Raw genomic sequence first — 22,369 nt, 5'->3', positions numbered from 1 at the left:
CAGCGAGGGACATCGTGGTCTGGGCCTAAACAGGTGACGCAGTAAGAAAGAAAATCTCTATGAGGTATTTGCTTTCCACAGGCAAGATAATTGTTAATATTTTCTGCCATCGGTTAGAGCAAGAAAAAAGGATCCCCAACGGGGTACTTATCTTTTTGGAGACTTCATGTCTGAAACCCGAAAAAAAGAAGTTATGTATCTACCATAACGTTCCATGTTAGTTGACCTTCATCTCGCCCTTCCTTCTTGCTGGATGGGTTCAGAGCCGATCCTTGGCTCCGACACAGCCACGTTCTATAGCTCGAGAGCTCTTTACTGTCCCGAGGCTACCCCTTATCCCAGAATGCCCAGCGTCAGCTGCCCAGATCTCATTTGAGATAGCTCACACTAGACATGATCATAGAAGATAATCCATTATTATTAAACCTGGATATACAGTAAATTGTCATGGTTTGCTTGGGAAGCAACTAAGAACAAAACAAGTTAGCCAGTGAAACCATTGAAAAACTCCTCTCAATCCTCGAGGAAGGGGGAAGGAGGGAGGGATGCAAGAAGGAAGGCGAGATGAAGGACAACTAACATGGAACATTATGGTAGGTACAAAACTTCTTTATGTTAAGTTGTCCAATCTCGCCTTCATTCTTGCTGGATGGGACAGCGTCAGTAGCACCTCAATCCCGGGTGGCTCATTGGAACAGACTCTTCAGAACCGTGGAACCAAAGGAAGCCCTGCCCCGGGAGACCACATCTACTTTGTAATAAAAAATAAATGTATGAGGATCTGCCCAAGTAGCTGCTGCACAAATTGAATCTATGGGCAATCTAGATTTAAAAGCTACCGAAGTAGCTAATGACCTGGTTGGATGACCTTTGGGTCTTGCTGGAAGATTTTTTTGTCGCAAATGGTAAGTATAGGAAACGGTGTCTGATAACCATTTTGATAAGGTTACTTTAGAAACTGGAAGGCCTTGTTTGCTGTTAGCAAATGAAACAACTGATCTGATTTTCTCAGCTCTTTAGTTCTATGGAGATAGAAACTTCGTTGTCTATGCAAATCCAATTGGTGTAATCTGTATTCTGCCTTGTTGGAATGATTAGGGAAAAAGACAGGAAGTTCAATGGACTGATTCAAATTGTATTCTGAACAAACTTTAGGTAGAAAAGATGGGTTGAGTCTCACAGAAACTATGTCTTTGTGAAAAAACAGGTATGGAGGGTGAACACATAGGGCATGGAGTTCTGAAACACTTCTGGCAGAAGTAATAGCAACTAGGAAGAGTGTTTTCCAAGAGAGAAATTTCAAAGAATGTGATGCTGCTGGTTCAAAGGGTGGCAGTATGAAGGAGGCCAGAACCAAATTGAGATCCCAAGGTGGAAGAGGCTCTCTCATTGGGGGTCTGAGTAGAGATGTGCCTCTCATGAAGGCCTTACAGAGTTTGAGAGATATTATGCTTGAGTTAAAAACTCCGATGTGAAAATTTGAAATGGCAGCTAGTTGTACTCTAATGGTAATAGCAGCTACACCAGATTGAAACAGTTCTGCTACGAAATCCAAAATTTCATGTACTGGAGCTGTAAAAGGATCTAAATTCCTGGATTCTGCCCAGTAAATGAATCTTTTCCATTTGCTAGCATAAACTTTCCTTGTAGTTATCTTATGGGAGGAAATAATAACATCATCACTGCTGGGGAGATATTGGGGAGCCTGGCTAAGATTGGAAGTGGAGTAACCAAGCTGTGAGCTTGAGAGATTGGAGGGATTGGTGTAACCCGCCTGACTGATGAATCAAGAGGTCCAGCACTGGGTCCAGAACCCAAGGCTGCGCTAGAAGGTAGGGGTGAAGGAATGGAAACAAAATCTGTTGAGGCCAACAGGGGGCAATGAGGATCATCTTGCAACACAACAATTTTGCTTTCTGAATGACTTTTGGAATTAGGGGAAGGGGGAAATGCATAAAGGAGTCCCTGAGGCCAATCATGGACTAGAGCGTCCCTGGGTGTCTGACCTGGAGGAGGAACACAGGAGGAGTAGCTGCTGCATTTGTTGTTGAGGGGAGAGGCAAAAAGATCGCAGCAAGGCTGGCCCCATTTGTGGAAAATAAGATCCACAATTTCCTGTTTCAGAAACCACTCGTGCGGCATGAGGCTAGGCCTGCTGAGCCTGTCTGCTATTAGTTGCATTTCCCACGGATATGTGTTGCTGTCAGAAAACGTTGAGAGGAAATCGCCCATTGCCATAGTCTGAGGGCCTCTTGGCACAAGGGGTAAGACCTGGTTCTGCCCTGTTTGTTGATGTACCAAACCACTGACATGTTGTCCGTCTATATTGCAATAGTCCCGGCAGGGAGAGAGAGTCTTGAAGAGCTTGCAATGCTAGGAGCACCGCTCTCATGTCCAGGACATTGATGTGCAAGTGGTACTTGTGAGGTTGCCACTTGCCTTAGACCATCTTCCCTAGATAATGCCCACCATATCAGGGAAGCGTCCGTGGTTACTGTGGCAACCGGATGGGACACCATGAAAGGTCTGCCCTGAGTCACTAGTGGGGAGACCATCCACCAGGAAAGGTGGCTTTTGCAAGATTCCGTAATTAGCATCATGTGAGACATGGGTAATTCCTGGAAGGACCACTGTGTGAAAAAAAGCCACTGAAGGATTCTCTCATGTGAAAGCGTGCTAAGGGAACTAGAAGAATGGCTGCTGCCATGGACCCTAGAGCTTGAAGGACATATTTGACTTGAATTATTTTGCTTCTTAGGAGAAGTGACACCTGTTGTCAAATAATGGAAACTCTTTCCTGAGGCAATTTTACAATCATTTTTCTTGTGTCTAGCTCTGCTCTTATGTATGTAATAGATTGACAGGGCAACAAGGCAGATTTTTCGAAGTTTATTGTGATGCCTAGTTGAGCACAGGATGTGATGGTGTAATCTCGTGTCTCTTAAGTTGTTGCCTGGTGGTAGCAGTGAGGAGCCAGTCGTCTAGATAAGGAAACACCTGGAATCCTAGATGTCTCAGGTGAGCCGTAACTACTGCCATGCATTTGGTTAACACCCTGGGGGCTGTGGTTAGACCAAAGGGTAGAGGTCTGAATTGGTAATGACTGACCCCTAGCCGGAAGTACAGAAATCTCCTGGACCGTCTGTCCATTTTTATATGATAGTAGGTGTCCTGAAGATCTATGGAGCATATCCAATTGTCCTGATCCAGAAAGGAGAGAATGGACTGCAGTGTTACCATTGGGAACTTTTCTTTTTGTATAGATTTGTTTAATCTGATGAGATCCAGAATTGGTCTCCAGTCCCCTGTCTTTTTGGGCACTAAAAAGAATCTTGAGTAAGTTCCGGATCCTACTTGGTATGTGGGGGACTTCCTGGATGGCTCTTTTTTCTAGCAGTCTTGAAACTTCTGTGACTGCCTGATTCCATAGATTGGGTGGAACATCTGGGATGGATTTTTGTGAAACAAGAGCGGGTTGATGGAAGGGAATTTTGTAACCTCCGGATATAATGGATAGTACCCATTTGTCTTTTGTAATATTTTGCCAGGTGACTGGGTACAATGGAAGCCTTCCCCCAACTGCATCCAGAGTTGAGCAGTCGGGCATCCCTTCGGGGATGTTGATAGGATTTGGAAGAGAACGTATCTCTGTCACCCTGATTTTGTGGACCCCCTCTGCCATGAGGGCGGTGTCTGCCATTGTTGTTTCCCCCTCTGCCTTTGGGGTAAAATCACCACGTGCGTCAGGCAGGGGTCCCTGGGATTTTCGAAACCACATCTTTCCACCCTTCTGACCCTTTGGGTATGGTCTGGTAGGAGTGGAAAAATGGACTCCCACATCAGACAGCATCTTGCCTTCCTGCTGGCACCTTGTAAGCATGTCCTTCACCTGAGGCCCAAAGAGAAAGGAGCCATCATAGGGGGTATTGGTGAAGGACGCTCTGAAAGGTTCTGCAAACTGACACAGCCGCAGCCAAGAATGTCTCCTAAGAGCCACTCCTGTTCCTGCAGCTCTGCTTGCTCCATCGGCTGTGTATGAAATAAGCCTCATGGAGGAGTGGACTACTGAATTTAAAGTCGCCAGCTGGGTAGCTACCTTGGCTGAAGCTTCCTCAGCTGTGTGATCTTGTAGGGTATCTCCAATCTCTTTTAGGAGATCCCTCTGAAGTCTAGTAAAATGGGAAAGATAGTTCAGGGACCTAAGGGAGAAGGTCGCTGATGAAAACATTTGCTTCCCATATCTGTCCATCGTACAAGACTCTTTATTCGGTGGATGGACAGATGAGGTTTCAGCTAACTCTCTCTTTGTGGTTGCTGCTACCAGCATGGCATCAACTGGGATACCTTTAGTCAGGAATTGTTTGTCTTGGGCAGCTGTGATAAATTTATTAGGTCTCCTCGGGACAGGTTCCATGGAATCTGGAGCTGACCAAGCCTTTTGAGACACTACGGACATGAGTGGATCAAAAGGCAGAGACACCCAGGAGGTGGAAGGTCAGGAACCAAATGCGTCCAGGTATACAGACTCATCCTCGGAGGGGGCTAGGGAAGTCCAGCTACACCTCTGCCTAAGAATCTCGAGGATGTCCGAAAAGGAAAAATCTTTGGAGGGGGACCTTGGGGACCCCTCCGATTCATCCAGGTCTGTATCTTGAGGTGACAGACTCAGGGGAGTCTTTGTGCTTCCTCTTGCACTTTTTCTTCTGGGAAGACTGCTCAAAATGCTCTGGGGAGGTTTCGGAAGAAGAGGGTTCACCCAGTGGGGTGTCCTGGGGCATGGGTTCCCTACGCTTTGGGGCTGAAGGAGGAGCAGAGGTTGGCACAGACACCGAAGGGGATGGAGCCGATGGGACCGATAGAGAGGCCGTCTGTGGGGACAGCACTCTCCGCATGACCTTGAAAGCGTCATGGTCTTGATACAAAGAGGGCTCCAGCTCCAAAGAGAGAGGAATCCCACTCGGCACCAAGGGCGACAGCTCCAAGCTCAACCGAGCCGATGCTCCAAGAGGAAGAGCGGGGTCGGACATGGGTCCGATACCACTTCCCCCCTCGGAGCCGACAAGAGAGCTTCGGCGCCCAGATACCTCGATGGAAGGAAGAACTGAGGTAATTGGAGCCAACATTGGAGCCGAAGAGGATTTCATCGAAACCAACATCGGAGCCGAAGAGGATTTCATCGGAGCCAAAGGAACCACTATCGGAACGTCCATGGACTCCGGCTCCAAACTAAGCATAGTCAGAGGAGGAATCGATATCGAAGTGGATGGAGCTGAGGCCCGTTGAGGCGGGCTCAAAAGCAATTCTGCAAGGGCCTGTGACTTCAGCAACCTACTGACCTCTCTCTCCACATCCTGAGCCAATAACCTTGAAGATCAAGAGGAGTGGGAAGATGAGTGATGACTGGCTGTGCTCTGAATTAAGGGTGATTGTGGCACCGAGCAAAGTGGCTCCAATGAAGGAGACCTAGCTCATTTGTGGCTCCGATGTAACAGTTGGAGCCGACGGAGGAGTAGCCTTGTCTGTGCTAGACAGCACCGACACACTTGGTCTGTCAAGCTCACAGGTCGGTTCCAAACATCGAGCCAACGGCTTGACTGACTTCAAAGATTTCACTAGCTGAGATGCTTTAGCCGAAGAATCCTGTTTCAACAATCCACAGAAGATTAACTTGTTTTTCCGCTCCTGCAGGACCCTTGGACTAAAGGCATGACAAATAGAGCAAGAGTCCTGCAGGTGCAGAGCCCCCAAGCAGTACACACAACTAGTGTGCCCATCTGTCAGAGACATCTTCGGACAGCATGAGTCACACTTTTTAAACTCTGAGGTTTTAACTTCCTTGGACATTTTGAGAAAAAAGGAAGAAAGTACCACAAAAAGACACTACAATAATAAAACATTATAGTGATAAAAACCTTACAGGAGAGCCTCTAACTTAAATGTCTGTCCTTAAGGGGGGGGGGGACTCTCTAACTTAAATGAGTTCAGGGAACCACAGAAGGCCTAGCGACTAAGGGGCGACAGCCAACACAGCACAAAAACACAACAAAAAACAAGATAAGGGAAAAAAATAATAACTTTTCAAGTAAATTATTTAACTTTAACCAGAGAAGAAAGTTATATTAAGCCTGAGCCAGTACTGACGCAACCTCACAGCTAAAGTGGCAAACTAGATCTGGGTAGCTGACGCTGGGTATTATGGGATAAGAGGTAAGCCTCAAGCCAGTAAAGAGCTCTCGAGCTATAGAAAGTGGCCGAGTCGGAGCAGAGGATTGGCTCCGAACCCATCCAGCAAGAACGAAGGCAAGATTGGACAACTTAACATCAAAAATTTCAGGAGTCTGCTGACCAGCACTCACAAACTGTTTCTGCTTCGGGCACCGCACGGCAAGAAAGACTGATGTAATGGCGTCGGCTGCATGTTTTATACCCCTAACGACCTGACGTCATGGAAGAAGCGACAGCATCCAATGCAGAAATCCAAAGACTCTGGTAATCAGGCCGGCTGAGGGCTACCTGCATGCAGATAACCCAAATGCGATGACTGGAACAGTGAAACACGAAGAACATTGTATCATTATGGACATAATTAACTATGACATCAAAAAACTTAACAGACTCAACCCCAACAGTCTGGCTTTTCAAGGGTATATCCTGTCTAATGAACCTTGTAAAATTCTTTGAGAGGGTTACGCAGACTGTTAGATTTGGACAAGCTGTCCACAACACAAACCTTGACCTTGCAAATGCATTAGATACCACACCATATGTAAACATAATAAACTGAAAGAAATCTGATTTGACCCATATGTGGTAAGGTGGATAGCCAACTGGTTCAGAGATAAGACTTGCACTGTGAAAGTGGAGAAAGAATCCTCTGACAACATGAAGGTGACCAGTGGAATCCCACAAGCATCAGCTCTGGAACCTCTGCTGTTGGGTATCTACTTTTCTAATCTCAAATTTTCAAATGAGGATTTCTGGTCAATACATTTCTCAGATGATTGTAAGCCAAGAGTTGTTGTCAAGTCCCCTTCAGACATACATACACACTAAAAACTTGCCATTAGCCAGTGTGCTAAAATTAGACTCGAGCTCCACACCAAAAAGTGCAACACTGTAGCATTTGGCAAGCAACCCCTAGCACCTACTTACAACACACATAAAATACCACTTCAAAATGAAAATGTTGTAAGAGACCTAGGTTCATGGGTGGACAGCTCCTTTATGTTTGAATACCATGTTGCAACAGTGGCTAGGAAATCCTTTTATCTTGCACATCTCATAGTTAAAGGTATACGTTCCAGATGTAAAGAAGTCCTCACCTCCTTGTACTATGCACTGATTAGACCCATCATTCAGTACACTTCCTTTGTAATGCACTTTACTAAGCATATCACTCAACTAGAGAGACCCAAAGGTTTGTAAAAAAAAAAAAAAAAGGCCTGGGGCTTTACTCATTTAAGCCAAATAGCACCTTTCTTGTACTTGTCCAGTTAACAGAACTAACAGCTGTATGAAAGGTAACCTCTGCACTGCTGTGATATGCTGATTTTGATATAATTTCTGAAAATCTGTACCTTTCATACCAGTAAAAATAAAGTATCGAAATTACATTTTAGTTTATTAACAAAAAAGCCATGCACCACAGGCCCATTCATAAAACAGAAAAATTCTATTACGCCATTAACTATGCCAAGGAAAAAAAAATCTGATCCAAAAGCCTTCTTAAAGGATACCCCTTTAAAAATGGCTTAAACATTTTGCAACCATTGTTTTAGCCTTATAGAAACAGTCTCTATTCTTTAAATGTCCCACAAGCAATCTCCAGTCAGCTTCATCCTCCAATCAACCAAGCAGCTTACTTCTAAATGACGCACCAATAGCTACCATCTACAAAATGTCAAAAACTCAAAAAATAATTACTGGCCCCTGACTCAATGGAGTAAAGAGATAAAGTCCTAACTATTAGGGAGGGGACCAATGTTCAATTAGAGTCATGGGTGCCTGAAGGACCAAGTGAATGGAGGATGACATTCAGTCGTCAGCACAAACATGCCCATCCTGGAGAGAAGGGAGGCAGTCAGGACCATTGCCCTGACGACACCTGCTGGGGAAACAGCAGAGAATCACACACTGATCAGGCCATGCTGGCTTATGCTGCTCACACTGCAAGTGCTACTAAGTCAGTAGAAAGATGAGTGGGTAATCATGCATGTCTCCTCCAACGACTAAGGCAAGCACTGTAAGTCAAGCAGGCTATCTGAGACAAGGTGGTGGTGGAGGTTTGGTGGGAAGGGGCATTTGACCAGGGCCTGGCATTTGTCCCACTCTCTAGAGCTTGATTCTCTCCTCACTCAGGAACAAACAGGTTGATCAGGCCTGCCCAGACTGTGAATGAATGGCTAGGGAACTACCACCGAAGCCAGGGGAGGCTTAGCTATGGGAGGAGGGGGGTCAAATGGGTAGAATGGTCACAGGTAGTACAGCCACTGCGTCAGATCTGGTGGAAGAAAACAAAAAAAAAACACAAGTATTCTAGTGCATTACAGAACCTAGCTCCAAAATTCTCAAACCTTTTCCTGCATTTATCACCCCTGTATCAAGCCTCCCTTCCATCACACAACTGGCCCACTTGTTTGTCCTTGGGCAACAGCCAACACAGCCCATTCATCCCCCCCAGGCAGAGGACTGAAGCACCTGGGAGAGGATGCCATCACACCAAGGTTTTTTTTCCTTAAGCCCCAACTCCACTGTGCACATAAAATAACAAGCTCTAACATTTGGCTTGTAATGGGCACAGTTACAGAACAACCCTTGCAAGTACAGTACCTGCACGGCCTCAAAAAGGGTAGATCCAAATCAGGAAAATACTAAGGCTAGCAGACCCAGTCAATTCCACAATTGGCATAGAACCTGAGGTCATAATTTATCTTGCGACATGCACCTGCTCAGCCTTTTATATAGGACAAACTTCCAGACCCTTGAGATTACACATATCTGAACATTGCAGACATTAGGACCAAGAAACCAAGTAATGCTTTGTATAAACACTTAATGGCACACAAAAATGCAAGTTGTAGATTCATTATTACAGACAGGATTGTGGGGAATAGAACAAATAAAGCTGGGTGGCACTCAATATTAAATACAAAAGAAAATAAGTGGATTATTAAATTGGGTAGTTTATTCCCACCAGGGCTTAATGAAAATTTATGAACAACCAATGAGCATGAAGTTTGTTTCTATCAAGGGCACATACATTAACTTTTGCTAGTGAAGCAATCCATCAAGATTACACCGTCCTGCCCCTCTGTAGCCAGTGCTTGAGTGCTTTACAGTCTCTAGAGAATACAGTACCATGAGGATGTGCACCCTAGGAAAAGCTACCCCCCCCCCCACCAATGTAAGAGAGCAGTGCTGCATCACTCCTCCCTTCCCCCTACCGGCCCCATCAAGTGTTGGGGCCAATAACTGAACTTGGGTCACCTGAGCTGCAGTCATGGCTATATTCCCCTACATAATGGAGTTGGCCACTTTCTCAAACTTGCTGCTAATGCCATAGCATAAGCATACCCTGTCCAAATATTAATAAAATTGCCTGATCAAAGACTGCTCTGTCTCCAACACCTGGAAATCTGCCACATTAATACCACTTAAAGGAAGCCATAAAGAGAACTAGGACAGTACAGGACAAATTCAGTCCTTCTCTCCATCAAGTTATTTAAAAAGGTATCCGCACCAGTTACTAAACCATGTCCACAACCACCTCTTCTCATACTCACAAGGATTCAAACCTAGCCACAGCAAAGAAAACACACTTCTAAACAACTCCATGACAAATGCTATAATGCTGCAATTCTCCTAGACGTATCTAAAGCTTCTGACATGGTTAATTATAATCTCCTAATCCATGAACTATCCACACTGTTATCATTGTCTCACCAACCCTTAAATGGTTTATCAGCTGACTTGCCTACCATATATCATCACTGAAATGGTCTGACCATATCTTATGTTACATCTATTGCTCCCCAAAACTCTGTCCTGGGACCTCTGTTGCAACTAATATACTCAAAGTATGCTGGACAGCATTATACAATATGCTGATGACAGCACACTCTAGATTGTTATTCTAAGTCAGTCAGTCAAAATAAAACTGAACCCCGATATGCCTTTCATTCTTTACATAAAAGGACAAAGGACTTAAGCCTAAATTAAACACCAAAAATAAACTAATGAAGTTTTACCCTGGCCTTCAACTTAACCATTACAACTCTGGACAGATGTCAATAACACACTATTGTAGAACTTCAAGCATGTAGGTGTCTAGTTGAAGCCATCACAGTAGACTGATCATTACAGACAAATGAAAATCCAGAAGGCTCAGTGTATTACATTAAAAAGATGTCTAAAATCAAAGGCTAGACTACATACTCTTTTACCCACCCTATTCCACTGTTTATCGCATGTAACCAACCTCTGCACCTCCTTAAATGCTTAACTCAAAACTGCACATTACTGTTCACTTCAAGACATCCAACTAATACCCACCACTTAATTCAATTAAATCAAACTGAGCCTGAGCATGGAAACAAATAATGTGACATAATAGTGGCTGCCACCCAAGTAATACTATACTACCAGAAAAAAGGCAGCACCCTCACCACTTCCCTTGACTTTCTAATAAATTATTTACCAAACTACTGTACTCTTAATAACCATCACAGAGACTCATACCTTTCCAATCAAGCTTAAAAAATCATGGAATAATGGAATAACCTCTCCCCTTCCCTCTTACGACCATTGCTAATACACTTTTATTTAGACTATTCTGAGGAATCACCTCCTATTAACTGGTACTGTAACTGCCATCCTTCTCTTATTAAGAATATAATTAACACCCCCATACTACAACTTCAGCTTTTCCCATTACACATTTTTTTTTTTTACCTCTTCTGGAATTCATGAATATTCCAACTTAAATTTACCCATGTGCCCAAACTTTTAGTTATGCACTCACCATAACTTCAGATGTTTGGGATCCATCTCACCTACATTCTGACTGATGGGTTCGGAGCCAATCCTCGGCTCCGACTCGGCACGCTTATGCCAAAGAGCGAAGTCTCTTATTGGCTGAGCTTACTATATCCCAGGATGCACCACTACCAGTCCCCAGATCTAGTTTGTCCGCATACATGCACACACGCATGCACTGCTTATATAACATTGACAGATGATACAAGATAAAAAACAGTAGAACCCAAACCATTCAATCTCTTCTGATCTCCAAGGCAGGGGGAAGGAGGGTGGGTATTAGGAATGTAGGTGAGATGGATCCCAAACATCTGAAGTTATGGTGAGTACATAACTAAAAGATGTTATGTGATCCTATCTCGCCTACATTCTGACTGATGGGACAGCGTCCCTAGCACCTAAATCCTGGGTGGCTCACTGGAAAACACTCCTGAGTACCGTGGAACCAAATGATGCTCGTCCTTTAGATGCCACATCCAATTTATAGTGGGAAATGAAAGTGTGCGGGTTGGACCAAGTAGCCGCAGCACAAATTTCAGAAATAGCGAGCTTGGAATGGAATGCAATAGAGGTAGCCATAGCTCTAGTAGAGTGAGCTTTGACAGATGTTGTAAGTTGCTTATTTGAAGAGGAATAAGCTTGAGTTATGCAATCTCTGATCCATTTGGCAATAGTAGCTTTAGTGATGGTTTTACCCAGTTTATTATCTGAAAAGGACACAAACAATTGATCTGTTTTCCGAATTTGCTGCGTCCTATCTAGATAGAAGCGCAATTGCCTGTGAACATCCAATGTATGGAAGGTGTATTCCGCTTTGTTTGAAAATTTTGGAAAGAAAACTGGTAGCTCTAAAGATTGTTGGAGACAGAGATTAGAGCAAACTTTTGGGACAAAAGATGGATTAGGTCTAAGTGATACTCAATCCTTGTGAAAAATCAAGTACGGTGGTTTGATAGATAGGGCTTGAAGTTCTGAAACTCTTCTTGCAGAGGTAATTGCAATTAAGAAGGCAGTTTTCCAAGACAGATATTTCAACTCACATGTAGCAGCCGGTTCAAAGGGGAAGATGTTAAGGCACGAAGTACCAAATCAAGATCCCACGGAGGCGCAGGATGAAAAACTGGGGTCTTAAAAGCACAGCACCTTTCATGAAAGTTTTACATAATCTGCTGCTCATCAACGGTGGGTCTGTGGAATCGTGAAATTTGGAGATAGCTGCTAGTTGGACTTTAATAGTAGAGACTGAAGATCCTTGATTAAACAAGGATGTTAAAAATTTCAAGACCTCTGGTATCGGGCAGTAATAGGGTCTAATCCTCTGAGTTGAGCCCAGATAGCAAACCTCTTCCACTTACTGTGATACAACTTCTTAGTGGTGGGTTTGTGGGCTGAAGATAAAATGTGAATAACTTCCGGGTCCTAGGTGTGATTTCTGACTATAGTCGGAAGTGGAGGAGCCAAGCTGTTAATTTCAAAGTGTGAAGGGACTGGTGCTGTTGTCCCGACTGATGAACCAGAAGGTCCGGAATTAGGTCCAAGAACCAAGGACCGTCCAGAGTATATTTCTGTAGGTAGGGGAACCATACCTGACGAGGCCAGTACGGAGCAATTAGAATCATTGTGGACCCCAATTGGGAAGCTTTCTGGATGACTTTGGGGAGGAGTGGAATCGGAGGAAAAGCATAAAGCAGTCCTGTTGGCCAAGGTTGGACTAGAGCATCCGTAGTTGTCTCCCCTTGACGCGGGGTCAAGGAAAAGAACCTTTTGCATTTCGTGTTTCGTGGTGTTGCAAACAGGTCGCAGCACGGAATCCCCCATCTTTTGAAAATCTGAGCTGCTACTGTTTCGTTCAAAGACCACTCGTGAGGAGAGAGAATAGTCCTGCTCAGTCTGTCTGCCAATACATTGGATTTGCCTGGAATGTGGGTCGCTACCAGGAAGCTCTTGGTAGCCACTGCCCATTCCCACACCCTCATGGCCTCTCTGCAAAGGGGGTAAGATCTGGTCCCTCCTTGTTTGTTTAGATACCAGACCACCGACATGTTGTCTGTGTGGATGGCGATAATGCCTTGAGGGAGAAACTTGTGGAGGGCTTGTAAGGACAGAAGCACAGCCCTCATTTCCAACACATTGATATGGAGAGATGTTTCGTTGGGAAGCCAAGAACCTTGAACTGACCTGCCCAGACAATGCCCCCCCAACCCGTCTGGGAGGCATCCGTAGTCAAGGTGGCTACCGGAGGGAGTATAACAAAGGGTCTTCCCTGATTCAGATTGGATGGCAGAAGCCACCAGCGGAGGTCCCGTTTGCACGTTTCTGTAATCAGTATGTGATGATTGAGGGGGAGATCTTGAAAAGACCATTGTGTCGATAATAGCCACTGGAGAATCCTCATGTGCAACCTTGCCAGAGGAACTAGGAGAACTGTGGCAGACATTGAACCTAAAAGTTGCAGGACCATCCTGGCTGGGGCTTTGGATCTTAGAAGCAGGGCTCGGACCTGATTTTGTAATGTTTGTATCCTTTCGGTAGGAAGGAAGATCCGCATTAATTTTGAGTCTATCTCTGCTCCTATGAATCTTATGCGCTGAGAAGGCAGCAAGACAGACTTTGACCAGTTGAATGTAATTCCCAGGGAAACACCCAGGAGATGGTGGCTTGTAGGTTCTCTAGTAGTAGATGCCTGGTGGTGGCAGTCAGGAGCCAGTCGTCCAGATAGGGAAACACTTGGAATCCGAGACTCCTCAGGTGAGCAGTCACTACTGCCAAACACTTGGTGAACACCCTGGGGGCTGTGGTGAGACCAAAGGGCAGTGCACAAAATTGGAATTGACTGTCTCCCAGGCTGAAGCGCAGATACCTCCTGGACGCCTGATGTATCGGTATGTGATAATAGGCGTCCTTGAGATCTATGGAGCACATCCAAACATCTTTCTCCAACAATGGGAGAATGGATTGTAAAGTGACCATTGAATTTGGACTTCATGACGGACTGGTTTAGTTTGCTGAGATCCAAAATGGGTCTCAGGTCCCCTGTCTTTTGGCACTAAAAGAACCTTGAGTAATTTCCGGATCCGACCTGGTCTGTGGGGACCGGTTGGATGACTCCTTTTTCTAGCAGCTTTGAAGCTTCTACGGCTGCAATTTCCCTTTGACTGGGTGGTGGGTCCGGGATTTTTTGGACGGTGGGGGTGAGCGTGTAAAGGGAATGGTGTAACCTCCGGCAATAATCCGAAGCACCCATCTGTCCTGAGTAATAGACTCCCAGGCTTTTAGGTGCTTGGCACTACGGCACCCGACTGGCTCCGGAGCAGCACAGCCGGGCAATCCCTCATGGAGTGTGGGAGGCTGAAGAGCCACGAAAGGACTCGCGGTCTCCAGTGTTGCGGGGGCCTCTGCCGCCTCTGGGACGGCGTCTCCCAGAAAAATTTCCCCGTCCTCTGCCTCTGGAAGGGGAATCTTCCTGCTGTTGAGGAAAGAATTTCTGTGATTTGTGGAACCACATCTTCCCTCCTCTTTTAGCCTTGGGATAAGGCTGAAAGGGAGTGGAAAATCATGCTCCTACGGCAGATAAAGTCTTTCCCTCCTGCTCACAGCGGGTAAGAGTGTCTTTTACCTTGGGTCCAAACAAAGAGGACCCATCAAAGGGAGCGTCGGCAAAGGAAGACTTGAAGGCCTCCGCGAAATGACACAAACGGAGCCAGGCTTGTCTTCGTAGAGCCACGCCTGTGCCTGCCGCTCTGCCCGCCCCTTCGGCCGCATATGAAATGAGCCTCATGGACGAGTTAGAAATCGAGGTAAGGATAGCCAACTGAGAGCTAACCGACTGGGCTAGCTGCTCAGGTAGGTTACCTGAGAGGGAGTCTGAGAGCTCCTTGACCAGATCCCTCTGTAGTCTGGTGAAATGTGCCAAATAATTCAGGGACCTCAGAGTAAAGGCCGCTGAAGTCAGGGTGCGCTTCCCGTACCGGTCCATGCTCCTAGACTCCTTATTAGGAGGATGAACGGACGTTGAAGCCTCTGCCACGTCCTGCTGGGTAGCAGATGCCACCACCATGGCATCTACAGCCACGCCTTTCATTAAGAACTCCTTCTCGGGTGGGGCAGACAAAAATTTGTTAGGGCGAGAAGGCACTGGTTCCACAGTATCTGGATGTTCCCACGCCCTCCGAAAAACCAAATCCAGGAGCTCGTCGAAGGGCGGAGACACCCAGGAGGCGGAGGGCTGAGCCCCGAAGGCCTTGAGGAACACCGACTCATCAGCGGAGGGGGGTTTGGAATTCCAGCCGCCTCGTTGCTTGAGGGTCTCTAGAATGTCTGCAAATGAGACATCATCCGAGGACGACTTTGGGGACCCCTCCGCATCATCAAGATCAGTGTCTGATGTAAGAGACTCATCGGGGGAGTCCACGTGCTTCCTCTTGCACGATCTCTTCCTTGGGGGCTCCTCCGAAGACAACTCCGAAAGACCCTCAGGAGGAGGGAACCCCCAGTGGGGGTAACCTCAGGCCCCGGGGCTCCGCTGCCTAGAGACAGGGGAACTACCAAAGACCCAGTCTCCATGCCCAGGGAAGGTGCCGGTAAAGCCGTAGAGATGGCCGAAGAAGATTTGGCCAAGGCACTCCTCATAGCTCTGAAGGCCGGACCCCCAGAATCCTGGAAGGGTCCAGTCTCCGGAGCCATGATAGCAGACGGAAGTCCCGCGGCCGAAGCACCGAGAGGGAGGCTTGGAACCGACAGCATTGGTCCCGAAACGTCACCCCCGGGCCCGGCCGAAGAAGTCCGTGTGCTAAACTTGGACCCGAAGGCCGGGGTTGGAGTAAGGGTCGGAGCCGACCCTAGGATCTCTACTGGCTCCATCAGCACCTGCTCCGACGGAGCCGAAGCGGTCGGAAGAGGAATGGCAATGGCATGGGCTATCGGCTCCAAAGCCAATTGGGTCGGAGCCGAAACAAATTTCTGAAAGACTGGGGACTGGAAAAGTCTTTGGAGTACCCTGTCTATGTCCGAATCTGACATCCTTGATGACCTGGAAGAGACCGAACGGGTCCGAGTAGGCCTCTCCAACGGCTCCAAGGGACTAGGGGACCGGCTCCGAATCGACTCGATAATTATCGGCACCGACGGAGTGTCCAAACCAATTTCCATCGGTGCCGAAGAGGGCTTCGGCGCCGAGGAGGAAGTGTCTGAGCGGACAACCTTCATCGGCTCCAAGATCAGTGGAGCCGATGAAGATGACCCGCCTCTCGAGGCCCCAGCCGTTGGCTCCGAACCCAGAGGAGTCGAGGCTGGAGGCATCGAGGCAGACCGTTCCGCCCTCGGTTCCGAAGTCCGTGGAGCCGAAGGAGAAGCCTGCCTATGTCTTTTGGCGGTCGGTTCCGACGGGCTGGTCGGAGCCGACGCCTTTCTTCTTTGCAGGAGAAGGAGAGGAAGCTAAAGCCTCTTCAAATGAGGGTTTAATAAGGCCTTTTAAAATAAGTTTATTTTTCCTCTCTTGGAGGACCCTCGAGGAAAACGCGTGGCACACGCTACAGGACTCCTGCAAATGTTTGGCGCCCAAACAGTACACACAGAGAGAATGGTCATCTGTTATTGACATCTTGAAACTGCACTTAGTGCACTTTTTAAATCCTGAAGGCCTAGGAGCCTGTGACATTATGGCAACCAATTTAGTGACTAGCTAAATCAAACACACTAAATATCACAGAAACAATTCTCTTTCCTTTTCTTTTTTGAGAACTGTTTTTTTTTTTTTTTTTTTTGAGAACCAAAGGCTGTCACAAAAATAACTAAAGGGATCCAAAATCCCTAAATAAACGGACTTGAACAACAACGGACTGACAGGGGAAGGCCCTTCAACTCAAAGGGGACCTCTAGTCAGAAAAACGCAATCACCACACAAATATTAAAACAGAAAATATCCACTCATACACAAAAACACGAGATAGCTGTTAAAACAGCTTTTTGTTGAATTTTTAGGAAATTCCTGACAGGAAAGTAAGTGAAGAAAACACTACTTAGCTCAGCCAGCTCGAGACCACGTCTTTGCTTGTTAGCGGCAAACGAGATCTGGGGGACTGGTAGTGGTGCATCCTGGGATATAGTAAGCTCAGCCAATAAGAGACTTCGCTCTTTGGCATAAGCGTGCCGAGTCGGAGCCGAGGATCGGCTCCGAACCCATCAGTCAGAATGTAGGCGAGATAGGATCACATAACATCATATCATTAGTGTTCATTCATATGTGCACAAATTTATCATTAGCGTTCATTTATAATGCCCTCCACAATACAATGTTTACTATTTGGCTCCTACGATGTCCCAACCCCAAGATAAATGTTGCACTGCGTGTAAACTGCTAAATGCATTCAATAAGTACTCAAAAGTACAGCTCCCTGCTCCTATTTAACACTATGCCTGGTTTAATATGGTTTCTACAACTCTCCATGCATTGTACCCATCTCATGTAATATCTGTTAGGTTGACTGTTGCCATGCATGTAATCTATTAATATGTTTGTATGTATGTGTTTTTCGATGGTATTGCTACTCTTGTTTTTCGATGGTTCCTGGAATTATTGGTGGAGTTTTTGAAGCAATCCGTGGTGCTGTGTTTTATTTTTGGTACTGTTGCTATTTTCGATTGATGTTTGTATGTATTCAACAGCTTCAGATTTTCAAAACTACTGCAATGTAGACTACACTGAAGTTCTACATGTACCGAACTGTGGAGCTTCTTTCCCTCAGTCTCTGAAGAAAATGGGCTCTGCCAGCTGGAATTTTCTTGTACACAAAAATAACAATCAGTTAATAAATAAATAAAAACAAGACACTACACATTTCTACCCTGTATGATTTCTGACAAACAAAGGTGTACATGGGTCATTCACATACTAATAGAAAGTGAACATTAAACAGAATAGAACTCTTACTTTTGCCTTAGGTTTGCAGTTTCTCTCTTCTGTTCCACTAAAGCTCTTTCAGCAGAACGGGCAGTTAACTGTTAAAAAGGTGAACAGGTTAGAAAGTGTACAAATTGCTACCTACTACAACAGAAAAGAAAAAAAAAAACTTTGAACTCACCCAGTTATCATGAGCCTTCTTTTCATGTGATGCAATCTAAAAATAAAATAAAATCAGACATTTTGAACAAATGTAAACCAGTACCTTTATACATAACTAAAAATACCATTACTATTACTTAAACATAACAGTCTAAATAAAGAATACTTTTTATATTCAACAATTTTTTCCTAGCTGCATTTTGCCACCATGCTTGCTAACCATCAAGTCTTCCAAATCAGACTCTGCCCCTTTGTCCCACAGTACTAGGGAATCAGCCCAATACACAATGGTTAAAGCCTTCCAGAGAGTCTATCATACATGCAACCATAAGGGTTATGTGTGTCCTTGCTAACACACTGACAGTGAAGGCATCTGAATGGCAAACTCCGCTCCCCTGGTCAGGAGGATCGATTTACTTGCATCATTCCAGGGACCCACAGTACCTCCCTTCCTCCCTCCCTCTTGTGAATGCACACTCCCATACACTTGATAAAGAAGGCTACCACCAGATGCAGACCAAAATGCTGCCTCTCCTCCGAAGGACAGTGGCTGAATGTGCCCTGCTCCACCACCCTCTGCTCCATAACAGGCAAGCCCATCCTCACCTGCCAGCTCTCTCAAGTGTGTTAATCAAACCAGGGTTGCCTGGGACATAAACAGAAGAAAATCAAATTACATATTTGTGATCATAATCTAACAGCTACAGCATATAAAACAAGTATTCCAAATATTTACATCTCCCTACTTTCAGTTAGATGATTCCAGTTTAAAAGGATGCAATGTTTAGTGCAGATGAAGCACTGTGAAAAGAAAGCTAAGCTTCTGTTATTTGTTTATAAAAGAAAATATGTGCAAGACAAACCCTCAAGACAAAAAGAATTCAAACTAAGAAACTATAACATCTGTCATGAAAGCAGTTAAAAAGTACAACTGCAGTTATACACAGTTACACTAAAATAAATCAGAATATCAGAGTTTTCTTCCCACTTTAAATATATATAGTTGCTGTACTGTGGTGTGGTACAGGCATAAATAAAATAAAGTAATGCACAGAAAATTTGATTTAAGGGGTAAAGAAATACTCTTTAATAGTTAAAATAGTATGTTAAATTGAATAAATTATTTGTCAAAGAAAATTCTGGAAGAATACCTCTGTGATATGGTAGTACAACTTAAGAGACTGAAGATAATGCATTTTGTTACTGTTGAGAAAAGTGGAACAAAAGATACAGGCATATACAAGTATACATAGAGCATATACAAATGTACACACAAAGTTATCACAACATACACTGTATATAAGAATCAGGTACCTAAATCTGTTAAAACAGTAGTCTGTGAATGGCACCCACTATTAGTCAAGTTGTTATTTGACCCAAAGGTAATCACTGAACTAGCTCCTGTGAATGTCATGTTTTTTCAGAAAAAGGTTACAGAAAACAAAACTGAAGAATAGTGGGGGAATTGAAGTTTCCCCTTATGAAAAAGCCTGACTGCTGTATTATAACCCTATGATGATATTTTCTGCTGTGTGTGTATGTGCATGCATGTAATCATGCATATATAAAATAAATATAACTATGTGCATATGTCTGTGTATGTGTGTGTGCATGCAATCCTGTAAACAGGAGAGACAATGTGGAAGGACATAACATCAATGGCTTGCAATCCAGAGTCTATCACTCAGGGGGAGGACAAATTAGAAATGGTGTGGGAATTGTGGTGAGGGAGAGCATACCTCTCAACTGTCCAGATTTTCACAGAATGTCCAGATTTCTGCTTCATATTTTTTTGGTCTTTTCCTCATAAAATGTTGGTTTTCCGGCAAATCATTGTCACGTCATTGAAAAATGCAGACAGAAAATAATGACAGACATTTGAGTTTCAAACTTCACACTTTTGAGAAAATTCATGCTCATGCAAAATCCATTATTCTAGCAACTTTAAGTTTGTAAGAGCAATATTTAAAAACTGTCCCTAGTTTTTGGGCCTTGGTCCCCCCATTATTTTTGGCTTTGTCCAGATTTCTTGCTTTAAGAGATTGACAGGTACGAAGAAGAGTTTTCTGAAGATAGTGAGGGATGCCATCATAATTAGCGACAGACTCATGACAATCAGACTCCAGTGTAATGAATGATACAGCAATATATATATATATATATATATATATATATATATATATATATATATATATATATGTGTGTGTGTGTGTGTGTGTGTATATAGTACAGTTGTGTACACTTACCATAAATGTAGATGTTCAAGTGTATTCACTGTTGCAGTCATCACATTTGGGTTATCTGCCTGCAAGTAGCCCTCAGCCGGCCTGAATACCAGAGCCGTCGGATTTCTGCATCAGATGCTGTCGCCTCTTCCATGACAGGTCGTCAGGAGTATAAAACATGCAAGTTGATGCCATTACATCAATTTTTCCTGCCCCAGATGTCAGGTACCCCCACAATAGGAAGCAATTATATGGTATGGTACACTCCCAGCAAAAAGCAAATACACATGATATAATACATACCAAACAAGAAGGAAAGGTAGACCCAACAGAAGTCAGAGCTGGAGGGAGGGTAACCAGGACTGCAACAGTGAATACACTCGAACATCGACATTTATGGTACGTGTACACAACTGTAATATGTTCTTCATGTTTCACTGTTGCAGTCATCACATTTGGTTTGATTCCCAAAGCTAAAGAAGGATGGAGGTAGTTAAAGAGCATTAGGGCCAGCCATCAGGTCCTGTAAGACTGCTGTGGCAAATCCAGCTCTGGATTTAGAAAGGATAGGCAGGTGGTAATGCTTGGTGAAATTATGTACAGAGCTCCAGGTAGCAGCTTCCAGGATGTCCCTGGTAGGGACTCCTCTGAGAAATGCCGTGGAGGTAGATGCGGCCCTGGTGAAATGCGACCTTTTCCCCTGTGGAGTAGGTTTTCCATTGGTGCTTGTAGCAGAAATGAATGCAATGGGCTATCCATTTGGAAATGGTTTGCTTTGAAATGGCCATTCCCTCTGCCCCTGCAGCAAAGCTAACTAGCAGCCAGTCAGAATTTCTGAGACGCTTAGTCCTGTCCAAAAATAATCTAAGCTGTCTGTGCACATCCAGAGAATGCAGTATCCTTTCCCCTTTATTTTGAGGATTAGGGAAAAAAGTAGGCAAATGAATGGACTGGTTTAGAGCCACACTAGACATCACCTTGGGCATAAAGGATGGATTAGTCCTGAGGGAAACCCTGTCTGCATGGAAGATAATGAAGGATTCCACTGCCATGAGGGCCTGCAATTCAGACACTCTTCTGGCTGAAGTGATGGCTAGAAGTAAGGCTGTTTTCCAAGACAGGAATTTCAACTCTGCTGTAGCAGCTGGTTCAAGGGTGGGGGGGGGGGGAGGGGGGTAGTGAGTTTTTCCAATAATAAGTTAAGGTCCCAGACTGGAGTGGGAACTCTTCTGGGGGGTCTTAAATTTTTGGCCCCTCTAAGGAATTGTTTTAGCAGGGGAATAGAGAAGAGGGGTGGTTAAGAGTTATAACGTGCTGAAATGGCAGAGGCATGAATCTTAATGGACAAGAAAGATAGGCCCTTGTGGAGCATTTCTGTTAAATAATCTAGAATATGAGGTAAACTGGGCACTGTTATGCCCATCCCCTGAGCCTGGCTCCAGGAACAGTATCTTTTCCACTTTTCTGAATAGGATTTTACTAGGCCTCCTTGCCTCAAGAATGACATCCAGCACCTGCTTAATGAGGGTTGCCAGATGTGAGCTCAGGGGATTAGCCAGGCTGCAAGGTTCAGGGTTTGAAGCAGAGGGTGCAGAATCTGGCCCGCCTGCTGGGACAGCAGGGAAGGGGTCTGAGGCAGGTGCCATGGTTGTAGCACGGTCAGACTGTGCAGAAGGGGGTACACCAGTGCTGGCGTGGCCAGTCTGGGTGCAATGAGTATTGCCCTAGTCTTGTCCTGTTTGATCTTTAGTAGAACCTTCGAGAGGAGAGGCAGAGTGGGGAAGCAATAAACCAAGAGGCTTTCCCAGGTAAAGGACATGGCATCCACTTTCCAAGCTTGACTGTGGGGAGTTCTGGTGCAGAACTTGTTCAACTGGTAGTTCTGAGAGGAGGCAAACAGGCCTGGAATTCTTCATTTGTTCCTCAACAGCTTGAATATTTTAGGTTCCAGTTTCCATTTGTGTGGATCCATGAGATTTCTGCTTAAGTCGTCTGTCAGTGAATTTAGTTTTTCTGGCAGGAATTGAGCTTGTAGGTGCACTTGGTAGCT

General features: G+C 45.0%; 1 protein-coding gene across 1 annotated transcript in view; it reads right to left on the bottom strand.

Annotated features, from left to right (window-relative positions):
* Window positions 1–22,369, bottom strand: part of MIA3 (MIA SH3 domain ER export factor 3) — a 1,691,550-nt gene that overhangs the window by 231,918 nt on the left and 1,437,263 nt on the right. The window contains exons 20-21 of the mRNA XM_044060179.1: window positions 18,114–18,149; window positions 17,963–18,030 (exon numbers count right to left, since the gene is read on the bottom strand). Coding sequence (XP_043916114.1) covers window positions 17,963–18,030; window positions 18,114–18,149 — 104 coding nt within the window. The remainder of the gene's footprint in view (window positions 1–17,962; window positions 18,031–18,113; window positions 18,150–22,369) is intronic.

The sequence above is a fragment of the Protopterus annectens genome, chromosome 1.part2, assembly GCF_019279795.1.
Source record: "Protopterus annectens isolate FY-2018-M chromosome 1.part2, PAN1.0, whole genome shotgun sequence".
Taxonomy (NCBI): domain Eukaryota; kingdom Metazoa; phylum Chordata; order Ceratodontiformes; family Protopteridae; genus Protopterus; species Protopterus annectens.
The sequence above is the reverse complement of the archived record's forward strand: the minus strand, read 5'-3'. Positions and strand labels throughout refer to the sequence as shown.